The sequence below is a fragment of the Ambystoma mexicanum genome, chromosome 1q (assembly GCF_040938575.1).
Source record: "Ambystoma mexicanum isolate Mex_15411 chromosome 1q, UKY_AmexF1_1, whole genome shotgun sequence".
Classification (NCBI taxonomy): domain Eukaryota; kingdom Metazoa; phylum Chordata; class Amphibia; order Caudata; family Ambystomatidae; genus Ambystoma; species Ambystoma mexicanum.
Genome location: NC_090922.1, coordinates 455,173,750 through 455,197,150, shown reverse-complemented (window position 1 = coordinate 455,197,150; position 23,401 = coordinate 455,173,750). Strand labels below are relative to the sequence as shown.

The window sequence follows — 23,401 nt, the reverse complement described above, 5'->3', positions numbered from 1 at the left end:
TGGGGGAGAGCAAGTGCCAAGCAGATCAGATGGGGCTCCTGGAGTGCTGATGTCCCGGAGGGGCAGAGCCACACGAAGCCACAGAAGCAGCAGTGATGTGCCGAGTGAGAAACCTGCTAGCTGGAGCCTGTAAGGTGGATACCATGACCGAGCAATTGGCTCCGGTCAAGCCGATGGAGAGGACGGAAAGCAAACAGTCCTCGTGGGTGACATGACCACTGAAGAGCAGTGGGGAGCCTGGAACCCAGAAACCAATGGCAGGATGGAAAAGAAGAGAGGAGCCCAAGGTCCCGAGCTCCTGCCAACAAGCGCCTTTCCCGCCGCAGACGTGTGGAGGCAAACAAGACATATAACTGCAGGTTTCCAGTAGGAGCAAAAATGGTGCAGGTACAAAAGACAAAGTGAATGTATGGTGTGGTATGGTATTGTGTATTTATATAGCGGCTATACAAGGAGGGTGGCAACATGGGTAAAACAACAGTCGCTCAGAGCCCTTGAAATTCTGAGATGATAATAGTCTGCACAGGCAGACTAAGTGCATAATAAATACATTTAACAGTTTGAGATACAACAAATAGGCCTGACAGCGATTCTGCAGATTTTCAAGTCCAATTAAGGGGTGAAGACAAGGGAGAACAGACAGACGATCTTCAGGCACTGTGCGTGTGGATGGATCGTGCAAGTGCACAGAAGGTCACAGGGAGGGGCGGGGGGATAAGCGGGAGGATAAGTGCACCCGGACGGTTGAGACTGGGGTATGTGCCGAGAGAGAAACTCTCTTGGTTATTTCCAAGTGCAGTGAGTGTGGGTGGGGTGTATGGCCCTGAGGCAAGTGCTAAAAGAATGGCGAGGTTGCCGGGGACCTGTGAGACTCCGAGGTACACCAGGCGGCCAGTCAGCAAGCTGTTAGGAGGAAGAGGGAGGGAAAGAGCAGAGAACTAGGTTATCAGGGTAGAGGGAGAGAGAAGGAAGAGTAGAAAAGGAAGGTCATGAAGAGTTTCCGGAATTTAATCTCCCTCCAAATCTCTGCTTGGAGAACTGGATCACTCGCAGAAGGTTGGAGGTAGATGAGCGAAGGGCTTGTGAGGGACTGTATTTAGTTAGGAGCGTTGCAGGTAGGTAGGTCCCAGGTCCCAGAATGCCTTGTGGACAATGGAGAGGGTCTTGAACTTCATCCTTGCAGCCACAGGTAGCCAGCGAAGGGATTTCAGCACCGGAGAGATGCGGTTCCTGGGCTTGAGGCCAAGGATAAGTCTTGCGTTCTGTTCTGGGTGAGTTGCAGAGGGTGCTGGGCAGAAGAAGGGAGCTTGAGGAACAGGCTGTTGCAATAGTCCAGCCTAGAGAAAACCAGGGTTCTGGAGACAGTGAGCCACTGGGGGAAAGTGAAAAAAGGTAGAGTACCTCTGAGGAGGTGTAGCTGATAGCTAGACTTTTTAGAGTTGTCCGAAATGTGAGAGGAGAAGGAGAGAGTGGAGTCAAAGATGACCCCAAGGTTTCTTGCCTCGCAGGTGGGTGCGGGCGCAGGGCCAAGGGAGACCGGCAAGAGTGAAAGTGGGAAAGCGGGAGCAGGGGTGCCAATGCGTACAATCTCAGTCTTACTGGCATTGAGGCAGAGGTCGTTTGCAGCACACTATAACTGAAAAGCGGACAGACAGTCAGATATGAGCGAGGAGGAGGTGGCTGAGGGTAGCTTGAAAGATAGTTGAGTGTCATCCGCGTAGCACTGGAAGTTAGAGGTGAAAGTGGCAATCACACGTGCCAGTGTAGCCATATAGACGTTGAAGAACCAAGGGGAAAGGTTAGATCCCTGGGGAACACCACAGATTGAGAGAATGATAGTTGAGTGAAAGGCTCCAAGTTCCACCTAGGATGGGCGGTCGGAGAGGAAGGAGGTTAACCACACCAGAGCCTGATCTGTAATTCCCAGGGTGTCACAGAGACGTGCAATGAGGATGTTGTGGTTAACTGTGTCGAAGGCAGAGGAGAGGTCAAGGAGAATGAGGATAGATAGAGTGTTCAGAAGAACAGTTTCCATGCCTCTGGATGAAAGCCAGATTGATGGTCATGGAAGCAACCAATAGATTCAGTGTGGAGGGAGAGCTGAGTTATATCCAGATTCTCCAGGAGTTTGCCCAGGAAAGGAGTGATGGAGATAGGGCAGTAGTTTGCCGGAATGGAGGGGTCGGTGGAGGGTTTTTTGAGCAGAGGGTGCACAAGGGACTGCTTAAGGGCAGCTGGGAAAACTTAGTGGAAAAGGAGAGATTGCAGAGATCAGCTAAGGCTGGGGCGAAGGAGTCGATATTGTCTTTAATGGTTTTGGACGGGCACAGGTCCACCTGTTTGGATGAAGCCTTCATAGATCAAACTTGTCTGGTGACCTCATCCGGTGTGATGGGTGAGAGAGAAGAGAGGGTAAGTGGGGGGGACCAAGGGAGGCTCCGGTGTTGGTGTATTCTGTGGTGTGGGAGAGAGGGTGGAAAGGATGATTTGGGTTTTTGTGGTTAAGTGTGTAGCCAGGGCCGAGCAAAGGTCCTTGTTGGGTGTGACAGAGGAAGAGGCTGCTGCAGGATTGGCTAGTTCCTTGCAGACTTTGAAAAGTTTGACCGTGCTGTTTGATGCCGCGGAAATGCAAGCTTGAATAAATGTGCAGATGCAGAGTCGATAATGCCTTTGAAGGAGGCGGCAGGCCAGTTTGTCAGATGGTTCGCCCGACGCATTCCATTTCCGCTCTGCTGCCCTACACTTGCGTTTAAGGGCAGCCAGGTCGGAGTCGTACCAAGAGTTGCACTTTTTGGAAGTCTTGAGTCGGACCCTCATGACAGGGAGAAGAGTGTCAAGAGTGTTGGAGATATAGAGATTGAGGTTAGCGAGGGCTGTGTCAGGGTGGGAGTCAGCAGAAGGAGTTGGTGGAGGGGAGTAGGCGGAGGAAAAGGCAGCCACTGTCACTTTTTCATGGGTCTGGTGACTTTAAAGTCAAGTGACTGTGCCGGATGTATTGCTGCAAGAGGAGAGGAGAGCTTCTGGTGGGTTTAAAAAAGAGAGTGGTCAGTCCATGAGAGGGAGGTAGTGAGGGGGAGAGTGAGAGGGATGTCAGTAGAGATGAGAGCATCCAAGTGTGCGTTGAGCCAGAGGGTAGGATAGAGAGGGCGAGAGAGTCGCAGAGGTTGCGGAAAGGACCTGAGAAGTCAGGAGAGTCAAGATGGATGTTCAGATCACCCATCAGGAGGAGTTGAGAGGACGAGGAGAGTAGGTAGGAGGCCAGATCATCCTATTCCGAGAGGAATCATAATTTAATAATTTGGCATTTTTACAGCGCTACGAACCCTCAGGTATCTGAGCGCTGCTTATTATTACCCACGGTGTGTGGTGCTCATTTATCGACCTCGGAAGAATGAAAGGCTGAGTTTGGCCCTGCTGGGATTCAAACCTGTGTTAGCACGCTCAGCACGGATGTCAAAGCGAGCGCTCTACTCGCTGTGCCACTTGACCGGCTGTGAGGAAGAGAGTTGGCTGACCTGGTGGCCGATAGACGGTGGCCATAATGAGAGAAGATTTTGGGGAGAGTGAGAGTCTGAAAACTAGGCACTCAAAGGAGGAGTAGGCCTGAGTAGGAATGATGGACACAGGTATCCATTCTGGGAAGGTAAGCGCAACTCCCCTACCTGTCTTCTTAGGCCTGGGTGCAGAGAGGATTTTGTAGCCTTCAGGGTGGAGTGTGTCAAAGGGTGTGACGGAGCTATCCTTGAACCAAGTCTCAGTGATGGTGAGCACATAAAGATCCATGAGTTCAAGGAGGTTGCAGATGTCAGATGAGTGTTTGGTGGCAGAGCGAGTGTTGAGAGTGGCAATGTGGAGCAGCTTGCCATCTTTGAAGGTCTTCCTTGGGGGGGGCACAGGGGACAGTGCCCCCCACCCCCGAGGGTGGCAAGAGGGCCAGCTGGATAGTGGAGGTTGGTGGGGAGCCAAGGACGACAAGGGATCCGTGACAGTGGGGCAAGGCAGGGGCGCCAGTACAGAGGAGGAGGAAGGCACAGCAGGCATGGGAGCTTGTGCGGAGGAGGGCGGCACAGAAGGCAAGGGAGCCTGGCCGCAGGGACAGGTGAGGTTAGAGAGGCAAGGGAGGAGCCTGTCGAAGAGAATACTGTTGGGTGGAGAACCCTGAACCATGATGGTTCCTTTAAGATAAACATTTATGATGACTTTGGAAATGGAGAAGAGGTCAAGGAGAACCTCCTAGCGAATGCCACCATTGATGGGAGAAGAGGCGATAGGAGATAGAAAGCCCATAGGTGTCTGCAATAGGAAGGCCTGGGTAGGGCCAGCTGGATAGTGGAGGTTGGTGGGGAGCCAAGGCCGACAAGGGAGCCGTGACAGCGGGGCAAGGCAGGGGTGCCAGTACAGAGGAGGAGGAAGGCACAGCAGGCATGGGAGCTTGTGTGGAGGAGGGCGGCACAGAAGGCAAGGGAGCCTGGCCGCAGGGACAGGTGAGGTTAGAGAGGCAAGGGAGAAGCCTGTCGAAGAGAATACTGTTGGGTTGAGGACCCTGAACCATGATGGTTCCTTTAAGATAAACATTTATGATGACTTTGGAAATGGCGAAGAGGTCAAGGTGAACTTCCCAGCGAATGCCACCATTGATGGGAGAAGAGGCGATAGGAGATAGAAATCCCATAGGTGTCTGCAATAGGAAGGCCTGGGTAGGAGACCAGTATGAGTACCAGTTTCTTCCGGACAGTTTTAGTGATAGGAGAAGGATAGGAGATAGTGAAGCAGTTGGAGGAGATAGGAGAGATAGATAGCGACATGGTTGGCTGCAGTGGAGGGGGGGACACTTATCAGTCTGAGGCACTGATGCACTCAGGGTAGGGTGTGGGGCGGGGTCTGGGGCACAAGGGAGGGGGGATACAGAGGGTAACGCACCAGCTAATGAAGACGCCAAGTAGTTGCAGGGTGAGGCTAGATGCGAATTACAACGGGACAAGGTGAGAAACATGCAGCAACCAGGCACAACTAAATTAAATTTTTGCAGAACAAGGTGAAACTCATGCAGCAACCAGGCACAACTAAATTCGATTTTTGAAGAACAAGGTGAAACACATGAAGCAACCAGGCACAACTAAATTTGATTTTTGGAGAACAAGGTGAAACACATGCAGCAACCAGGCACAACTAAATTAGATTTTTGGAGAACAAGGTGAAACACATGCAGCAACCAGGCACAACTTAATTCGATTTTTGAAGAACAAGGTGAAACACATGCAGCAACTAGGCACAACTAAATTCAATTTTTGAAGAACAAGGTGAAACACATTCAGCAACTAAACACAAGCTACATTAGTGGGAGTCCAGATGAGATGCAGTGAGAGGTGGGACAGTCCCAGATGTGGAGGAAGAGGATCGATGAGGATAGTTGAGGGAACTGACCTTCAGAGAAATGGTAGATGTGCCATTGTTGCAGAGTGTCCAGCGAGTGTAGAGTTCTCATCAGCCTCCATGTGAGCATTGGGGGGTGTAAGAGAGGACCCACAGACCCGGCCAAGCAACGGACAGGGAAAAGACAGGGCCTTAGGATGTGGGACTTTTGTGAGGGTGCCGGCTAAAGCCTGCCGGTCCCAGATAGGCCAATATGTGGAACAAAGAGGCTAATTTGAGTGGAGGTGATGTGATACAATTGACCTTTTCACATTTTACCTCGGAGAATTGACCTCAGGAGAATTGACCTAATTCAAAAGGTCAATTAGAACATATATGTGGGGGGAAACCACCCGCAACCCCCCACCCAATCCAAAAACCCCCGCAACCGTCCACCCAGTCCCCTTATATTATTTATAATCCAAAACCAACCCAATACATATATAAAATAACTAAAATAATATAAAGGTCAATTGTGCAGAAGGTCAATTCGGACCACTATAATTAGGTCAATTAGGACAAAAGGTCAATTGTAAAAGGTCGATTTGGATACTACCGAGGGAGGAGAGCTCCGAGCCTCCTACAAGGGTGTACGGCGATTGGCGGCCATCTTGTATTTGCCACGAGGACCATCAGGCATAAAGCGCAATTTAACTTGATTCACCCCTTTGGCCACAAGCACACTGCTCCAGCATGATAGATGTGCAGCCAAATGAAGCGTGAAGGTCGCCGCGTTCAGGGAGCACATAAATATAAAATATATAACTTTTTGAAATTTTCAAATGTTATACAGCGCTCTCCCTGTTACAAGAGGCGGTCCTACCTCGAGTGAAAAGGGGAACGCAGTGCGGCCTCAGGATATAGCAGGAGCACCCTCTGGGTGTGCAGTGAGAGCAGGCCAGGTCTTCGTGGCTCCAGTGGGAGGGAGAAAGAAAGCACCTGTAACAAGCATCCAGCCCCACTAATCTAAAAGCGGTAAGAACAATGAGATGCAAGGCTGGAATAGCCACCAAACAACTGAAAGGTCATGAAAATGTAACGTGCACCAAGCCCCACTAATCCAGAGAAAAGGGATATGAACACTGTAACGCTAGGCTAGAATAGCTGCCAAACGTCTGAGAAGTGAAGAAAACAAGAAGGGCACACGGCTCAAATAAATGAGTGGATAAGATACAGACACAGTGTGTCCAAGCTGAGACTACCGTTAAGAGTATCAAGGAGGCACAGACACAGGGCATATGTTGAAACTGAGTGAAGGGAAGGTGAATACTCTGTAACCCTGACTGCAAAGTGCATGAAATCACAGGAAGTTGTATTCCCCATCTGGGCAGAAGCCCTAAGCTAAGTTTGTACTGAGAAATAAGACACTTAACCACAGAGTTATCAGACTTTGGGACATCCCCACGCTACAAAGGTGGGAAAGGAAAAAGTGTAATTTCAAGGCATCCTGGAGGGAGTGGAACATTTTAAAAATCAGAAACAGTTTCCTTTCCAAAGGGAGAGGGAAGCTCAGACCGACGATATTTGTTAATTTTCCAAAAGGTTTTGATACTATATAAATCTGTGAAGACAATTTGCAAGAACTGTGAGAATGAGAACAAGTCAAATACAATCGGTCCGGGCATGGCAAGGCTATTCTATAAGCCTCCCTTTTCTTTTAGTTAGGTATTTTTCTGAATTTGTAGGACCAGCTAGGTACTTAGAATTCAGACAGAAGACGTTTTGTTTGGACTTGACCTGCACCCTTACTTTTACTTTTATTAGGTAGGGAACTTACCTCATAATAATAGGGCAAGTTAGGAGTTTTCTTTTCATTTAAATTAAAGTGTTGTATAGTGCCTGTTGATGATGTATGGTCATAGCTGGAAAGGAAGGGAGATATGTTGTAATGTGCTTGGATGAATGCATGGGACTGTTCATGTAAGATAAAATGCTGTGTTGTGGTATGAGTGAGAGAGTGTTATGAGTAAAGGTTCTACACTTAAGCAGTTGAAGAGAGCTTGCCTGGGTGATGGGTGCCAGTGGGCTCCTAAGAGATATCTTAATGTAAATTAAAGCAACAACAATAAAGCAACTTACCAGTAACCGTCCCTTTATATAAGGGGCGTATCAGCAACTTTTACCCCCTAGAAATATGCAAACACTCCCAACAAATAAAAATAGGGAGTACAAATTAGGAAACAGACATGTAGAACCTTGTGCCCTTGCTTTCACAAACACAGCTCCATGGATATTTGTGTATCTTTAAATGTGCATGAATAAAGTAACTTACCTGTAACTGACCTGAAGTGTCTGTCGACCTGCTTTATATCAAAATCTCTTTATTAACATGTCACTAGGTTGTCCGCCTCCTTCTTCTGGTTCATAACACACCCCATAGGCAAGTAAGTAGAAGAGGATTATAATCACTCTTACACCTATCAATAATATCAAACCCAAAAATATGGCCCCACCAGTACATAGGAATTTAAAGGTAGTTGATAATACTTTGGAACCGGAAATAATTAAATGTAAAATCACCTGATTTAGACTTAAATCTCCCCTTTACAGTCCTGTAGCTGTATCTGAGTCCATACCATGCAACTATATGGAATATTTGGGATATTGAATAGTATGCTTCAATATATGGTATCAACAGTCCCCAATTCTCTTATCAGATTGTAATTATGCCCCAAGCAATCCAAGGTGTTTTGCCTTTCCAAATGAGGCTTATTAACAGAGAGTTCAGTTTCCTCAAAAAAGGTTTGGTGAATTCTGATTGGGATATTTAGAAAGAAATATAGATGCTTTGGCAGGAAGATCATCTTAATGAGGCAGTTCCTAGCTAACATTGAGTTTGGAAATCTTAGCCTTAAATTCACCTCCTTTTCCACTAATGCAAGTACTAGTAAGAAGTTGCATTCATATATTATCTTGGTGTCTGTCGAGATTTTAAGTACAATAAACTTTGCTACTTGGGGCCATCATCTGAATCCCCATCTATCTCCTACTCTCATTGTAGCTGGTGTTAATGGGAGGAGTTGGAATTTGGTCCAGTTTCTATTAAGCCCCGAGGAGTTTCCGAATTCAGTCATTTCATAGATTAATGGCCCAATATCAACAGGGTTCCATGCATACAGCAATAGATCATCCATATATATAGAGAGAGATCAACAACTCTATAGAATTGGAGACTTTATCAATATGTTCAGTTCTTAAGAAGCTGGCCAACAACTCCTTTGCAAGGTCAAACAGGAGTGTGACGGGGGCATCCTTGTTGCATGCTGCGTTGGAGATCGAACAAATCAGAGATACCACAATTAATTAGAGTTTTGGCTGATGGCTGTGTGTATAGTAGTTTTGTTAGGGCAATGAATGTGGAACCCGCCCTAAATAAATTGAACTAATGCAAACAAGAAAATCCAATCCAAAGAGGCAAATGTCTTTTTCGCCATCTACTAAGATGCTAACTGCGTAGGCATCTATCTCAATCTGCAAAGGTATTGCAAATAATCACTGGGTCTTAAAGTGTGTTGACCGTCCTGGACCAAAGCCGGTCTAACCAGGTGAAACCAATCTTTCCATTAGGGTGTTTTTATGTACCTTGGCCAGTATCTTATTGTCACATAACACATATTGTGCATCAGCTGACTACAAGTATTTTGGTGATATTTGTTAAACAGATAATTAATTAATCTGAGAACAATATGTCACAATCTTGGTAATGATCCCTCTTCTAATGATCTAACTTCCAAATGTAGCATCAATCATATACTGATATTATGTATGTTTAAAGTTCCACTTGTCCTTCTTGCATGTAATTAAATAAGATATGTTGACTCTTGTCTTATCTCCTGTATTATGCCTTCTTTCATGTAATCAGATAATGGGCCTCATTCCAAGTGTGGCGATCTGGAAACAAGGGTGCCGGTAAGCTTACCGGCGCCCTTGTTACCGGACCGCCACACTACGAGTTCGCCTGCAGGGGCCATATCGCTCGCAGGTCTCACCCTGCCGGGTGCTTCGGCCCAGGTAAGCAGAGTTGTCTTGGAAGCACCGGCACCGTTAGCAACAGTGCCGGTACTTCCGTCTCCGCACTCCCATGGAGTTCCATAGGACTCAATGGGAATGGGAAGTTACCAAATCCGCTGCCTGAAATCCCGTGCCGCTGGGACTAGTAATGTCCTAGTGGCACAGGGAAGTCAGGCGGCAGATTCGGTGTTTCCTCGGAATGAGGCACAATGTATCTTATCTCTTGCCTTGTCATTGCTTAATTCATTTAATCAGATAGTATATCATATCTCTTTTCTTGTCAATGTGAGTAAGTTTAGCTAAACATGTTTCGCCATTGAACATGATTTGCACTCCTTTTTCGGACATGTGAAATAGCTCTGGGACCTATTCATGAAATATATGTCATTAGTACTCAGCGAGGGTCAATGAGCTTGTAACAAGCAAGCTCATTGGCCCTCGCCGGGTCATTACCAGCCCAAAAAAGCCTTTGTCAGGCTGGTCCCGTCCTGGCCACCGTGGAAAGGGAGAAGGGACTACTCCTAGTACCTTCTCCCTCTTCCCTGTAGGCCATCATTTATGTTTACTTTTTTCTATGGCCGCCCTGGAAAAGGCAAAGGGACTGGGTGTAGTCCCTTCTCCTCTTTGGAGAAGGGACTGCGTGTATTCACCTCTCCTCTTCCATGCTGGCCATCTTCTTTGCTTACTTTTTAATTCATTTTTGAATGGCCTTCATGGAAAGGGAGAAGGGACTATGTGTAGTCCCTTCGCCCCCTTCATGGTGGCCATTTTGTTTGTTTATTTTTTTTCTATCTTTTTAATGGCCATTTTTTTGCTTTTTATCTCAAGTTGCGAAACGGTTTGAACGTCGTTTCTCAAATCAAGAACAAATGCAATGATTACCCCGGTACGATGTGCCGGGGCACTAATAGCAATAGAACCCGAGGAGGGGGGCATAACCGGCCGGGTAGTGCCCCCGGGGCTGAGTTAAAGCCCTCGCTTCACTCGGCTTCTAACTATAATTCCGGCTGCATTACCCTACCAGTAATGCCCCCCCCTTCTCTGGTTCTATTGCTTAATTAATATTTATTTTTCTAACCATTTGTTACGAAAGATTTCCAATTATGTGTCATTTTCCCCTCCAGTTGTGAACCTCTTTGCTGTTGTCTGACAATCCTAGTCTGACTTTTTCAAGCAGAGCCCAGCCTTATGCTGTCTCCGCTGGGCTTTCGCTGACTTTGTTATGGGGAAGCTGACATGCCCTTAAAAACAGTCAGTACTGGGAGACCTTTTTTTCCCTTAGTCTTTCACGTTGTTGCTAGTTCTTAGCAACATTTTGTCAGTGCACCAAGTACCTTACAGTACAAGTGTACTGGGGTCTTCCTTTCATTTTTAAGGCCCTAGACACCCTCAAAGGATTTCTCAGTGAGTGTACAAATGTGCCTTGGACAGAACTGGTGGCAGTTGTTATTTTTCCATATATTTTTAACCCTTTCGTGTGGTACATACCGCATTTGGCCTAGGAAAGTGGCCAGTGGCTAAAATGGACATGCCACAAGGGCCTTTAGCCATCTTGTCCCTTTGCCTTCCCCAGTTCGAGAAGACCCGGGAAATTCCTTATTTTGTCATGCAGACCCCTGCACAAACCGAAGCTTTCGTGGGCTTCTGCATGCCTTGTGTGTGTGCCTCCAGGATGTGGGCTGGACTGTCTAGTTCCAATACACATCCTGGGTGCCAGGATGTCTGGTGTGCTGAGAATGACTGGGACCACTGTGGTCCATGATTGGTCCACGTCTGGGATGACTGTATGCGAGCAGATCTCTCATTGGGTCCTCTTTGTTTTGGCGCAAAGGAGATTCTGGATAAGAGAAGGTCCCTTACACCATACTAGGTCGATCTCTTGAGTTCACCTCCAACTTAGGATAGGAGCCAAGTATCGTGACACCAAGAAGCAGAGCTGAGGAACCGCTTGTGACCCACTGGAAGGTTTGGCACCCTGAGCCCGCTGTCATCCCATTGGACCCCCTGTTTCTAATTGAACTTAGAAGCTCTGCAAAGGTGCTTCGACCCATTCGAATAGTAAGACTAACTATTCTCGGCACCTACACCTTAACCTGTAAGCAAGCCTTCTCAGAAGTGTTCCTGGGCCAACCATTGAACTCACCAGCTTGCACTGGACCTTTGCCCTGGAGCTGCTGCTGTCTCGAGTTGACACTTGAACATTTGGAGATTGTAAACTCTGGGTATAAGGCACTCTCCCGCCCAGTTTCGTTCACCTAGCATTCCTAGGCCTGGAATTAAAGAGTATGCTTGAACCCGAGCAGACGCGGTCACTGTGTCGCCCCGCTGTGGTGACAAACTTGATGAGTGCCTTGCTGCTGTGCCCCCCCCCTGTGCCCTCAGACCCACTGCCCTAGAATTGGCCTGATCCCTTCATCAGGAGTGGAGAAATCGCCACTGTCGCACAGTGGAATCATGAGGTATAACACAAGAGAGGTAACCACCAGTACAAATTGGATCATACTATTAGTTGTGTATGATTACCTATTCATCAATGATTGTGATGGTGTTCAAAAAATCAACAGGGACCCATCCTATGGTCTGAGGCAACGGTGCAGAGGCAAAGTTAGAAGTATGTAAAAATTGCAAAATTGATGCTAGCCTTGTTTCATTGGCTATAACATGGAAGTTATTTCATGTTGATCATAGTGCTGGTTGTAAGAAGTTGGAGGTAGTACATACCAGTTTGCCGTAAATAAACAAGCATATCCGAGCATGAGTCTCATACTTGTAATGAACAAAACATTCTAAACAAACAATAGTTTAAAGCTCCACATTTGATTTGAACACAGTTCAGGTGGAGGCAAGTGCATAACATAATTCAATGCCAACGTACACATATAGACATACAAAATAAACATATTGGTAAAAGTGCACAGTCAATTCGAGAAATGTATGCGAGAAAACAAGATGGGGGTGGGAAAGTATGTCCTCAAAAAAGCCCAACAGAATGTGGGTCTTGCTGCAGTTGAATGGTGACCAATACTAGGTCACGCTGTGGAATCATCCCTGAAACACAGCCCCTGAAAGCCGCAGAGTCGCACAATTGCAGGATTCGAATCTGTGACCGAAGTGAACTCAACTGCCGAAGTTTGGTCCAGAGTGCGCCAAGGGTTGGTGAGTACTTGCAACCCTTACCGGTGGCCCCTGGTACATCCATCCATTTGTACGCACCAGCGTCCCCTGAGGGCCACTCTCCTTTATCGATTTAGCTTGTGCTACCAAGCTATTCCCAACTCTTGGATCCTGTTCTGCCCTCTTGGGGAGACCCTCCTCGAATAGTGGGAACTTACTCTTCACTGCCTCTCCCACCTTCCTGAGCTGCTACAGCCCCTGCAAGAGACCCCGTTTTGGCCCAACCGCACGATCGCTTGCATCAGCATCGAAAGTACTTTTGAGCACAAGGGTCCTCTCATTTTAGGGATTGGACTGCCTCTCAGTTAGGGCTTGAATTGTGTAGGACTGCCTAAACAATATTCGCACTGTATGCTCCCTTTCTTTACAGGTTGTGGGCCCTTACTGTGCACTATTCCTTTAGGCCATTGGTTAACTGTGACTCTGAAAGGATTGCGCACTCTATCACTAACATGAAACTTGGCAGATTGGCTTTATGAAGCACTGGGGAGTTGCAGTCCCAATGTCCTGAAAACACTCCTTGTTGTTACTGTTCATTTGGGAGTTTTCTGAATGCCTTGTACCTGTATTCTAAAAGGCATGGACAAGAGAACGAATGGTAAAAACATTTCTTTTTGTTGTCCTATGTATTACTTAAAAGTAGAAGGAGTGGAGTTTCAGGGATTCAGAACTGAATTAACCTAGGTGTTCCTGCTACCTTATTAAACAAAGGTTGGAATGTATCTTCTAGGAGGTAAAGGTAAAACAAAAACAGAATGAACAGCTCTTTGGACACTGGGAATTTGTAAGAAAGCACTTGCAAGAAAATAGTTCATAGGAAACTGGAAAATTAGACTTCAATGATGCTCTGGGTGAAAATGAGAGGGCAGTACAAGTAACTGTGGGGTGGGAGGCAAATGGGGCACAAAAGGAAGAGTTTTGGTGATGCAGTGGCAAAACAGTTTGTATATCCTGTATCATTCGTTTGACAATAACGATACATTTTCCGGTCTTGGTTACAGGTGGGTACGATTCCCAAGACCTGGCAATATAGAAGAGGTATGCATAGTAACAAAGAACTTCATGATGGATTTCTATTGCTTCTAAGAGTCCTACTAATAGTTTTTATTGTTTATAGTACTCAATATATAGAGCTCAACGGGGTGGACAGCTGTGTCTGCCTTAAATGAGATTGGAGCTTGTGACTGATGATTGCATACATATGTGTAAGGGAAGTGTGTAAACTTGTTAGGATATAAAGGTTATAAAAAACTTTTTCCAGTTATCACTGTCCATCTGTTAGATGTCTTAACAATGGAGAAGAACATTTTGGTAATGGCCTATATCAACCAGATCACCTGGCCAAAGGGAATACTGTATGCACCACTTTGTTAATTCCACAGCAATGCCTCTGTACTAAATATATGGAATTAATTTGCAATATGGATGTGCTCTATTGCAGATGCACCTGTGCAACCAGCAATCAATGCATCCATTAAAGGTGGAGGTAAGCTCTTATTTTATATGTGTATAAATATGTACATGTATTTACAGTTGTGTTAAAATTAAAAAACAACTTGCAGTTTTGCTCAGTTTACATCTTTATTAGGCTAGCTCCTTTTTTGACTGCTGGCTATCAAAGACACATTGGTCGTAGCCTTGATTTTGAGTACTTATCGTTTTTTTTTTACCATTTTCCTTTTTACTGGCTAACAAGTATTCACCCTAATTGTTGATAATGTAACAGTCCCCTGCCTAACCTGTGGAACTGAGTGTGGGGTGGTTTAAAAGCCTGTTGAGCTAGTAGATGCTGGACTGATGGGAGGCACACAACAGGGGATCCCCATACCACCCAAGCTTGGTCCCCGTACTAAGGCATAGAGCAGTCACAGGAGCATAGTGTAAGGGATCAGGAATAAGACTGGCATACAGTGGCATTTTTTGTGTTTGTAAAATACTTTAATTATCAAAAGAAAAAGAGGGGTTGGGGCAATCCTACCTATCGCTAACTCTGAGTGGTTTCCCTGCTTCAGCAAAACTAAGGAACGTCTGTGTCAGCATGTCTAAAAGCAAAAAGAGTTCTCTTTTCTGTGTCCAAAATCATAAACTGACCCTCACACACTAGAATGGTATCAGATATTTTAATGTCTGTTTGGATGTGTTATTTCTTAAGGGGAAGGCCTCGGGATAGCTTGTAGGATAATAATTACAAGGAAATATCAATTTGCCAACCTAGAGGGCTCAAGGGGTCCCACAATATCCACACCAATGCGTGAAATAGGGATGTCAATGATGGTGAAAGGTTGGAGTGGAGCTGGGGTGGTGTATGAGTACTAGTTTTTGGACACAAGGGACAGGTGAGAGCAAAGTTCTTTACGTCAGCGCAAATGCCAGGCCAATAGAATCTGTTTATCACGTGTGCTTGTGTCTTGGCCATTCCAAAGTTTCTGCCTGACAGATGTGAGTGAGCAATATCCAAAACCAACAATTTTTGAGTTTTGGGGACTACAATCTGGTATCGGGGTGAACCTTCCGGGCTGTTGTCACCTTGTTACAGGAGACCTTGTCTAATAAAGACGGATAGTCCCTCTTTCTTCCTCCCCTCTTCCTCTAAGATGGTATGTAGGAAGGCATCAGCCAATATAGGGTTGTTGCATTGGGCAAAGACTAGTCCGGGGATAATGTCGGATTCATCACTCTGTGGGTTGGGTTTCAACACTTCAGCTGATGGTATACGTTTTTCTTCTGTCTCCCCAAACCCTTTCTCACCTCTTTCAGTCTTATTGGCTTGAGTCTTTTCCACAACTTTGGAGAATAGGGCCTGTTCCAAAATCCCCTGTGCTATCTTTTCTGCCACTTTGATAGTGTAGCGGTTTTCCTGTTGTTCTGAAGTAGGATTCTAACATCACTCCTGTAGCCAGGATCTACCACCTTTGCCATGACATCTAAACCATGCTTCTAAGCCAAACCAGACTTAGATGTTTATCTTATATAGGTTCCTTTCAGGCATCAAGACTAGATCTGTGGGGAGTAACAACCGGTCAACTGTCTGTAATATTTCCTCTCGGATACTGGCTATGTCAAAGCCATTTGACTCTTTAGGGGCTACCAATGGACTGGTAGCTCGCTCACTAAGTTTTACAAATCGAGGGTTCCCCATTTGTGTCAGCGGAGCCGGATCCCTATCCTGACACCATATGACACCGTATGTGAGGGACCAAGAGTAGGAATCACAGAAAGTGGCATTATCAAAAGAAAAAGTGGGGTTGGGGAAATCCTACTTATCACTGACTCTAGGAGGGCTTTCCCTGCCTCAACAAAATGAAGGAGCGTCTGTGTCAGATGTCTAAAGCAAAACGTGTTCTGTGTCCTATGTTCAGAATCCTAAACTGACCCTCACACAATAAAAACAATATAGCGTCAAATGGGGAATTTCTCTTGGCTGAACACCTGCAGCTTCCTTCCAAAGATCCAACTATAAAGTCTCTAAGGTGCAGAAAAGAACAATGAATACATTTCCACTAGGAAAGGGCCTTCCCTTCCCATAGAGTCTTTCTGGTTATTCAAAGTGTCACTTGTCATATATTGCACAGTCCCAAAGGGGAGGGATTTTCCCCTGAGTTCTCTCTTCCCTGTTGGTCCACAATTCAAAAAGGGGGGTTTCTTCCCCTGTTTTCTCAGCACTTCCTGTCGGTCTCTACCCTGTTTCTTCAATCCTTGGTTTACTCTCCTGCCAGGGTTTTATTTCGCTAATTGGATGCGGGTCCCAGACTCGCTGTATGCCGGTTTAATTTCCTGCCAGGGCTTTTTGACTTTTCACTTGCCTGTGAGTCCCAGACTCGCTGAGTTCCTGGTTTACTCTCCTGCCAGGTCTTTTTGAGCCCTCTCAATATTCGAGTTCAAATCTCAGGTTCACACACTTCATTAGCATTCACTGTCTTCTGTATCCAGGTAATTATATCTTTCATATGTCGGGCCAACAACCCTTCTCCAACTGTGTGAAATGTCTCAGCTCCCTTCTGTGGTTTTTGCTCTTTACGAATGGTACACAGCAACTGCCATGAAGCGCCCCAGTATCCCAATCTCCTTCTCTGGGCTTAATGGTCGTCTCTGGCAGCTTTGGTGTCCCTCGCGTCTCACTATTTTCACAGCTGTCGGTCTGCTGGTCTTCTTCTTCACTTGAAAGTTCCTGCTGTTCGGTATGGCAATGCAGCAAACACTCTTAAGCCTGACTTCCTTAGACACTAAGCCTCATTACAAGTTCGGCGGTAGCCTGGCCGGGAAAACTGGCAGGCTTCCGCTGAACTTGAGAATTTCTCTGGCGCCTGGCAATGGGGAAATACAGGGCCATTACAGCCCTGGCGGACCCTGTATTTCTCCATTGCCAGGCGCCGGAATTTATTACTCCCGATTCCCATTGAGTCCGATAGGACTCAGTGGGAATGGGGAGGATGGTAGCACCGGCACCATTCAGAATGGTGCCGGTGCTACCGTCAATGTCTGCCCCCTGGTGGGCTAATAGGCACCCGCTCACAGAACTCGTAGTTTGCCAGTCTGGTAACAACGGTACCGGCAAGCTTACTGGTACGGTTGTTACCGGACCGGCAAACTTGTAATGAGGCCCACTGTCTTCGCCAACTTCTTCGCTCTGGTCTGCAGCTCACTTTCCTCCCATGTCCCAACCAGTGTTGGGAGGGCTGACTCTCCCATCTTGTTCAGGTATTACATATATGAATGTCCCGGCACCTGTCAACATCTTCCAACAACTAGAATGCGATGTTGGCTTGCCACTTCTAGTGATTTTCTTCACTCTGTGTCTCTGCTTTGATCTTGATCTAAGGAGCCACTGTGATTGTAAACAGCGTATAACTTAAACAAAATGGAGCCAGTCCCATGTTCAGGATTCTTTGGAATCCCGAACTATGTGTTATGTAGGGGATACACCTGTGATTGGCTGCTAACACTCACTGCATATATATTTATTTTCATTTGAAATAAATGTATGTCTATATAATGTTTGATATATTTGTGTGTATCAAAAGCAGTGACATATGTCACATGAAAACTAGATGGTGGATTAAGCATATGTTGTTTTGTTAGATTCATTTTTTGTTGAATGAGTACTGCTGCAGAGGATCTCGGCCTGTGGACTTTGAAAAACACTAGTGGAGAAGTGGGGGCACCTACCCTTGTTCATAGATTGATGTTAGTTTAGACGCAGGTTCGAGTAGGACCCTAAATAAGGGGGAGACCCTGCATATAGAATCACCGAAGAGGAAACAGACAAATGATAGATGGTTAGGTGAAGTCAGAAGATCTGAGGTGGTAGGAAAGCAGGTACCCTTTCTAGTCATAGTGACCAGGGATGTTCAGACAGACTATGTTCATCCAGGGCAGACTTCGGCGATGGGACACGGTACAAGATGGTATGAGGGACAAGATACTATGACAGTGATAGTCAGGAAGGGAGTGTCCTAGAATTTTTAATCCATGCATTTAAAAGTGAATCTGAATGACTATTCTAGAAAAAAGAATGAAAGCACTCTAAAATTAACATGCAAACTGACATTTAATCTCACATTTAAAAACAAAAAAAATTCTCTGAATAAAGTTTCAAACACATGAATTCATTTAGTTTTCTCTGAAAACCTCTAGAAGTGTTGGGAAGAAATATTGGCTTAACATATGACTTTCTAATTCTTGGACTGATTTAACTCTAAAAGGTTGGAATCTATGGTTGCAGTTTAGGCATAGATACAAAAAGGTTTTGTGGGGTTGAGTTGGTTTTTAGTTTGGGCTAGTAGGGTGTGCTTAAATGCCACCTGTAACCTGATACACATTGTGAATCAATAAAAAGTATTTGCACCTTTTGTCAACTATATACGGAATCATGGTATTCTTATGCTCTTGAAATCTGGACTTGGTTTATGAGCGCCAAGCTACGGGATCAACACAGCTATCAGATAGTTCTTTACCTGTGACTGTGGGTCCGGGTCAGCACAAATCCTCTGCTGTGCAGCTCACAAACACAAGAGTGACAGACACCTTAGCCACAACCCTGGACAGACCCCATTTCTTGTATTTTTGTTTTTGACAGGTTGAGAAGTGTATCAATCCCTGCAAATCTGTGAGACATGTTGTACATCGCTTTCGCAAACCCATATATAATTTGCTCAAAAACAAATATGCCCTTCACAATTTCAGATTATAGAACCATTTATTTTAAATATCCTTCCACAAAATGTTATTTACAGGCCCTCTCTCTCTTTCAGTAACTCAGTTCATAAACAGGGTTCACCAAAAAGGTTTTAAATTCTTGGAACTTTTCCTTAAAGGCTTTTGGATTATTGCACTGATTTATTGTTTGTCTTTCAAAGGCTCAGGGCAGGTACGGACACCAGCCAGCTTTAGGCAAATCTGCCATGGAAGGTTTTCCTTTCACTCCATCTACCTGCTCCCAAAACCCTCTGAGGCAATCTTGTCCTGTCGTGTTGTACGTTCAGTTCCCTCTGGAAAAGGCCTTCTTAAGAAGACTCTAAAATACACTGTTCTCCTGTCGGGCAGGTCCTCTTCTTTTGCTGCTTTTCCAAAAACTCTCTTATTCCCATGTGTTTGACTTTACACACCAAGCAAACTAAATCCAGGCAGCATCATTTGACGTGGAAACTTACTCACTAGGAACCCCGTCTTTGCTTCAACTTGCCCAATATATTTCAACATGTCACAAGGAGATGTATTAGCTGTGAGTTAACCATTCTCATAGGAATTATGATTAAATTGGAGTGAAATGTGTCTTTCTTTTATAGTTCACTGCATGTACCTTTGTCAATACTAACAATTATATATTCAGAATTGCAAGAACACTCTGAATTCAGACCCATCCTTCATGTGTTTGCAAGCATAAAAGAGTGTTTAAAATATGCAAATTCATTAATAATGCATACATTTTAAGATGTGCATTTTATATGTATGATGTTCACCTTCACGTTAAGATCTATTTTCAGTTTTCAAATCTGGTTCTAAAGTTATAATTAATGTCATACTTGTCACTTTAAAACACCTAATTTCTAATGCTGCACATTAATTTACAAACCAGCTTAAATTCCATTTGGGTATATCTAAAATGTATCAGCTGTATCCCCATGCAGAGACAGATATTCTGTGAATCAAAGATATGATTTTAATAGGCAGCTTGCATTGGAGCAGATTGCTCTTTAAAGGCCGCAGGTAGGATCTGCATGAGGCATCTGCTATTTGAAGCTGCTATTACTGACTGGCATTGCAGTCAGCATGGTGGCCTTCCTGTGAGCTTAAAAAAGGACCAAGAAAACTCTGGATCTGGAGTTCATTTTCAGCCTATTTTTTGTAATGTAGTCACACATGCCTTTGTTATGTGTACACAGAGAGCTGTGTCCATTATCATCTTTAATGGCTTAGTCATAATGAGGGATAAGGGATATGTACGTACTTGTCTCATCAGTGCTGAGCTCTGCCAGACACAACAGCTTAGGTTAACCAGACTTCAAACTAAGTTGACTATTTTGAGGTTTCATGAAAATGCTCTCTGTGAGTAATTTGTACTGGTAATGACTATCTAATAAAATGTAGGCCTATTAATAAATGTAGCTCAATCTATTTGATAACTTGTGATACATATTCTGTCTTTCATGACCATTGATAATACTGGAGTATAACTTGTACAAGTCTGCATGTTCCCCTTTCACAAATCAGCATAATGATAGCAGCTACATTGCATTAGCTCATTTTGTTTTTCCTTAAAGCACTTATTCTTGTTATGCTTAACATTGGTGTACATGATATTTCAGCATAAGATAAAAAAACCAAGCTGATATTATTCAATGGATAAAATTACCATTAATTAAATAATTTCTTGCAGACCTCTGTTATAATATGTATATTTCCAATGTTCTTAAACTTCCAAGCCGTATGTAATCTTGAAAACAAGCTGCTTTTAACACTGTCCTTGAACCATGACAATGCACTGAAGAAAATGTGGCATAGATACTACCTACCCCACCCCAAACTCAAACTTGTTATGTATGGGAACAAATGAATCTTGTTATTCACTATGGAATCTTTCGGTGCGTTTAAGTCCACTTGTTACCATATCGCCTTTGCATATAGAATACATTCATTATTTGGTTAGTATTCCAAATGTATTCTGTCATTTGGTAAACTTGAGAACAAATAATTTTGTTGCACTTGATACATTTCCAGAATTAGTAATCCAAACACATGAAATGAGAAATGGGAAATATGGTGAAATGTGAAGTTTAAGAAAATAAAATGTCACTAAATATAATTACCCTTTGCTACAAGTGGATAGGGGCATATTGATATATGAATAGATATAAATGGCTTTAAGTGAAACAAGTTCAAAGTGTTTTAAGGAATGAATGGTTTGTATACATACAAAATGTGTTTTGCAAAGGTATAGCATGAAAACTAGCTAGGAGAAAGCAACAAACTCTTTGGTGCCATTTTAAATTCAACATGTTTGAACATTGATTTAACAAATGTGGCAATAATGTGCTCTAAGTGATATTAAAAACAAGGATAACCCTATTAAATCTATATGCCTTGTTCATGTTTTACAGTTTTAACCTCTTCTGTAGTGATGCTGGAAGGCTCTGACTTAGTGCTACTCTGTACTGCGGACAGTAATCCACCCTCCAATCTCACTTGGACTATAGGAGAGACCATCCTTACTGTATCGAATACACCTTCCAATAGCTTGCAACTGGACCTCTTCAATATTACGTCCAGTAGTGATGGCTCCTATCACTGTGAGGCAATCAATGAACATGGACAGGGAAATAACTCAATCAGTGTCACTGTCCAATGTAAGTATCAATCATATTTAAAACTTAATCAATGCCAGTTTTCCTGATCAACAACATATTACTTTGATGTTTGCAGAGTTTATTGAAGGTAGGTTAGCAATGTCGGATCATGTAAAATCTGTGGATTTTGAATGTCATTTGCTGTGTTAAAGAAAGCTCTTCATTTAATTTGCTGCTAGAAGATGTTTAGTTATCTGTTAATACAGTTTTCTTCCCCATTCACTTACAATGTTACCAGTGCACACTCGATTCATGAGATGCTTGCAAATGTCCCATTGTGATTTCTCACACTTGAATGAGAAAAAGTATGGCGAATCATGCTTGTGGCCCTTACCATGTTAAGTAGCTTTTCCACTCTCCTTGCACAATATTTCTGTCAATTCCCTCCTTTTATCAATTACTCCTAACACCATTGTTTTCACACTTACTCTTTTCCACTCTCTTTGTGAATGACGAAATGGTCATCTGCTGGTCAGTGCTTTATACTTCAAAGTCCCTTAAATATTGGCTATTACAGGAAACACCACACATTCACAAAATGGTTGATTGGACTAAAGATGCAAATGCTGAACAACTCAGTTAGATGACAGGAAGACACATGTTTATTATGTTTTCTCTAATTACCAAAAAATGGTGTGAAGTTGCTGATGGTGAGGAGTGAATAAGGCATTTGTGAAAGCAGCAGCTAATAAGCGGAAGGAACATATCAATGGAAAACCAGGCATCAAGAAAGCATGTTCCTGGCATAATTTTGCGAACATGTATTTAAGAAGGCTACCTGTGGGAGATGTATGTTGTAGACAAGGTAGCTGCCTTGAGATGACTAGACACAGCACATGTTGTGAAAATGCAACTGATGCTGCTCTTTCCCGGCTAGTCTGTCACAAATGACTTCAGGAAGTGTGGAATCAGAAGGTTGAAAGCAAATGAAGATATAGCAAGATATTCCTCTTGCAATATGTCTGTATTTATATGCACGCTACCATGCATCTCAGCCACCCATGGTGACAAAGTGGTGGCTGGAAGATTTGAAAGAACACCACTGATGTACACAGGGTGGCTTGGGGATTCCCAGAACTATGTAGGAATCCTTGCAGAGTAGACTTTCCACTCTGGTTCTCGCTCCATGTGGGGACTCGATTATAAAATGGGGATGATGCAGAAAAACAAAAATAAACAGAGTTTGGCTGGTTTTTTTGCATATGTATCATATTTTGTGTCAACAATAATGAGGCAGGTGATGCTTGATTGCTCTCACTCTCTTGATTTTTGGATGCATCGTTTTAGAACAGTTACTGGGATCACAGATGTAACCCTTCCTTTCTCAGTGGAGATCATAGTTTTTGAGAACTTGAAAACTAAAAATCCTGAGAATCAATGTCATTGGTGACTATTCTGCTTGCTTTTAATGTCGTCTCTGATACTTGTAAGGTCTCATTCATTAGAAAAATACAAACTCAAACACATATGTTATCTGGAGACTATGACAACTGACCATTCTGGAAATGTCACTGCACATGTGTGCACATTGTTTATGGGGGACAAACCCCACATACCCCTATTCTACCAACCACCATTGCCCCAATTCCCATTCTCCCTATTTCACCACCTCCAACCCTCCACTATCTCTTAAAAATGCCATAGCAATCATAAATACTAGAGATCAATAACCCCTACTACTATCAACAATAACCTTTCTACCATGGGAGGGCCTTAAGGTTGAGGCCTTCTCTACCTCACTCCTCCAGGAATTCCTAAGGGATACACTACTCTAATCATATGCCTATTATGGTCTTCACAAAAGAATGATGCCGGTTTCCCCTCAGCCACTCTCCCGTTCACTCACACCCATTCATACTTCTTCCTGATCTTCTTTTTACCTATTTTACTCCCCTTTTATCTTCCTACTCCCTATTTGATCTTCTGCCTCTCCTGCTCTTCCCACTTTTTCTCCCTTCCTA

The 23,401-nt window shown here is 44.2% G+C and overlaps 1 protein-coding gene across 2 annotated transcripts in view; it reads left to right on the top strand.

Moving 5' to 3' along the window:
• Window positions 1-23,401, top strand: part of LOC138528594 (myelin-associated glycoprotein-like) — an 889,265-nt gene that overhangs the window by 338,967 nt on the left and 526,897 nt on the right. For both annotated transcript variants that reach the window (XM_069640378.1, XM_069640386.1), the window contains exons 5-6: window positions 14,039-14,083; window positions 21,195-21,440. In XM_069640378.1, the coding sequence (XP_069496479.1) occupies window positions 14,039-14,083; window positions 21,195-21,440 (291 nt within the window). The remainder of the gene's footprint in view (window positions 1-14,038; window positions 14,084-21,194; window positions 21,441-23,401) is intronic.